The 3,659-nt window shown below is 41.6% G+C and overlaps 1 protein-coding gene across 1 annotated transcript; it reads right to left on the bottom strand.

The window, feature by feature from the left end:
* Positions 1 to 839: 839 nt before the first annotated feature.
* On the bottom strand, positions 840 to 3,399 carry LOC147639247 (uncharacterized). Its single transcript, XM_086788911.1, has 9 exons — positions 3,286 to 3,399; positions 3,120 to 3,175; positions 2,844 to 2,929; positions 2,656 to 2,746; positions 2,389 to 2,546; positions 2,195 to 2,286; positions 1,946 to 2,122; positions 1,645 to 1,718; positions 840 to 1,557 (listed from the first exon to the last, which is right to left on the bottom strand). Exons 2-9 carry the CDS (start codon positions 3,155 to 3,157, stop codon positions 1,482 to 1,484), a joined length of 792 nt encoding a protein of 263 aa, XP_086645037.1. The 5' UTR covers positions 3,158 to 3,175; positions 3,286 to 3,399; the 3' UTR covers positions 840 to 1,481.
* Positions 3,400 to 3,659: the final 260 nt, after the last annotated feature.

The following is a 3,659-nucleotide window of genomic DNA, read 5'->3' as shown; positions in this document are numbered from 1 at the left end:
ATTTGTATCATTTCTACTGATTTTCAAGTCTAAATTCACGTTAAGCCTAAGCATTGCCGTTAATTTTAAGGGTGGAAAAAAAACACTTTCATGCCGCTGTCGACTGCTGACCAATCCGCCGCTCGCGTCTCGTAGATCATTCCTTCTTTTCCCTCTTCTTCTCCGCCTTCCTCGATAGCTCCCACAGGTGCGTCAGACCGCCCCTGGTCTTACTTATCCACTCTCATGGCAGCAGCCGCTCCATCTGCCCCGTCCGAGGCCATCTCCAACTACACATTTTCCGATGCTCACCTTCATCTTCCGCCTCCGCCTGCTCGCCACTTCTTAAAACATGTATTTGATGTAGCTAGGGTTTTGTTTTGGATGCCATACTAACTTCTCTTCCTATCTATCTCAAGTACACTTTCGACAAAGGCTGTCTCATGATCACCTTGTTCGTGCAAGTTTTTGTCTATGTCATTCTTGATGTAGGGAGCCATGTTATCTCGAATACTTGCTGATACAAATCCCCTTATTCCAATTGGAGTGTGTTATCGGCTATGGCTTGTGGTTTACTTTCTGCTACATGTTTCAAGTGTTGACACTACCGTCCATAACCTATGTTTGGTCAACCTTCACAGTGAACACCAGAAGTTTGGCCGGTAAAACTACACTTCAATGCCATTTAATTCTAGCACTGCCCCGAAGGCAGTTGCATGATCTCCAAAGCCACGGATAACAATCACGAAGACGATTATTTTTTAACCACCCTGCAGCAGCTCCAATTATAAAAGTTTTATCTCAGGTATGTAAAGCCTCATGAGTCAAGTAGATTCGTCTTGTCAACTTAGGATGTCATCTTTCATCAATAAAAGTCACCACTATATGATAACCAAAGCTTGATTGAGCCTCTACATGACAGCACTCTCAATGCTGATGAGCTAATCAGTAGAAAATTCCAAAGGCAAGTGTCTCCGTCAGTTCAAAAGTCCAAGAACAAGTGACTCTGTGAGTTCAAAAAGTCCAAAAAGACCTGTGACAAGAGTCACACATGGACCAGGCTATGCTCCATCACATAGATCTGATAGGCAGTTGATAAGCTTATAGCTGAATTTTATGTATTTCGATGAGATACAGGAACAACAAAGCAGCAGCCTTAATTTAAAGAAAACCATCAAAACAAAGAGCTACATTTTCACCCTTCACCAAGGGGTATTAATTACTATCCTAAGAATAAAGAATAATGGCACCGCTCTTTCCACTACACATGAAGTCCCCGAAAACACGGAGACTAGCACTATGAACACTGAAAAAATGACTTTACAGTAGACCAGGGTCCTCTTCAGAGAAAAACATTGTAAAGTAACCACCACTGGAGAAGATCAGTGTGCTGGTACAGATGAGGTAATCAGAACACCCTGACCTGATTTTGTTACAAGTTGAGCTTCAGGGGTAATTCATGTGTTACACTGGCTGTAAACCACGATTCCTTAGTTGCATCATCAAACCACACCTTGTCCAAGCATAGCTTGGGCAACTTGTCCAAATGCAAAAATGTTTGCGCCATGGACTAGCAGCCTGTCCCAACAACTTAGAAAGTAAAGAAAGGCTCACACAGCACCAAGTTAAGCCAAATAATGTCAAAAGGGTGACACAGATGCATACTCGGGATTATGTCTTGGAATACCATAGTCAAATGCTGCTTTGATGCACTTCTGATAATTATCCCTCATAAATCCCTGTCACCATCGAAAGTGAGGACATATAGCAAATATCTACAGTATTATTCAAAGAGTCATCCAAACCCTTTTTATACAGAAACCATATTATCAATCAGAACAAGCAACCTAAGACAACATGACAGGCTTCCTTCATTAGTCAAATGGCATCTTTGAGGAGCGCATGCACACAGCATGTGCCCATGCGCACAACAATAATATAAAATTACTAGCTTTTGCATGTATACCTGCAAACGAGCATCGAACTCATCCAGAGAATACTGCATTTGCCCACCCGCACAACAATAATATAAAATTACTAGCTTTTGCATGTATACCTGCAAACGAGCATCGAACTCATCCAGAGAATACTGCATTTGTATCTCACTTTGACTGTGTGTTGCCTCCAATGCTACAACAGCAAGCTGAATGAAAAGAAGGCAATAAGCAATGGGACAAGAAAATATATAGTCTGAAATAGAAATCCCTAAACTTACCCCTCCAGCACTTGCAGCTTTGCTCGGTACAATGAGAACACCTGATTTTCTAAATACATCAACTGCCTCCGATGTGCATGGCATAACTGAGCCTGTACCGGTAAGCATAAACTTAGAAACCTTGCTTAGCGTGTTACCTAATGTATAACAAAGACCTTCCTAATAGCTATGTATTGCTGATATTGTGCACTTGCCTTCTATCAGAAAATGGCATCCTGATGTAACAAGTGACAGAGCATCCGAGTGATTGAGCTCATTCTGTGATGCACAAGGGAAGGCCACATCACATCTTTCAGCCCATGGTTTACCTTCCTCACAGTATTTTGCCCTTGGGTAGCTTTTAAGATACTCTCTACCACAAAATAAAACATTCAGGAAGGCAAGTAGGCATTCAAGCAGCTCCAAAAAGAAACTACACCAATGAATCCAACAAAATCTTGCTCGATGCAAAGAATCTTTACCTTAAATTTTTCTCCTGCTGCCTTATTTGCTTAATATGATGCAGTTTGATGTCATCAAATCCATCTTCATCATATAGATATCCTTTACTATCTGTCAGAATGTAAAGACAAGCATATGAATGTGAAACAAATGAGGGACAAGGCAGACAAGCAAACAGCCCATACATGTGCAAGTGCTGTCCATTCACCTGAGACTGTGATTGGTAAAGCTCCCACGGCAAAGAGCTTTTCCACAACATGCAAAGCAACCTTCCCAGATCCGCTAACAGCACACCTGGAAAAAAAATGTACATGCATTTCTCTTACCGGCGCAAAACAGGAAATGTCAGCACCTAGTCCTTAAGGTTTCAGGGTTGCTAATCTAGGCAAACTTTAAGACTTTGCCCCTTTGATAAAGACTTCTACCTATACTACCTAGGCGGAACATTCCACTTGAGGATTTTGGTGTCAGAGAGATGATAAACCTCAGGCCTCTAAGTTCTTTGTTAAAGTCATCCAGCATAATTTTAGCAATGTGTACCTGCAGCATCCAATGCAGAACAAAGTCACTTCAACGAACTCAATAATAGAAGATTTTGAAATATTCCCATGCACATCAACAAAAGGAGAGCCAAAAAGTAAATAAACTACCAATCCATAGCCTGTCGCCTCTGTGCGTATACTAGAACCTGACCATAGACTTTTGGGACCAGAAAAATGACCCTGAAGCAAGTAAGAAGCATGCCCATTAGTTCTTTTGAAAAAAACCCATGTCACTCTTTTTGATTAATTCTTCAAAAAGCCTCGGCACTTTGAAATGTGCCCCCAACCCTAGCATTGCGCCATTACTTCCTGCAGCCAGCTGACATCTCCTCCTTTCATCATCAACGCTACATTTGTACATCAATAGAAATTTTTTAGGGATTTATTTGTCCTACGCTAGACCCCATTGTGATCCATGGTCCAGAGACATGTAAGGCACAAGCTACCAAGGTCACATCTAAAGCCTTAGGTGTCGATATGTG

Source organism: Cibotium barometz, chromosome 4 (genome assembly GCF_041138505.1).
Source record: "Cibotium barometz isolate CiBa-2024 chromosome 4, ASM4113850v1, whole genome shotgun sequence".
Classification (NCBI taxonomy): Eukaryota; Viridiplantae; Streptophyta; class Polypodiopsida; order Cyatheales; family Cibotiaceae; genus Cibotium; species Cibotium barometz.
Note: the sequence above shows the minus strand (reverse complement) of the source record. Positions and strands in the feature narration are given on the sequence as shown.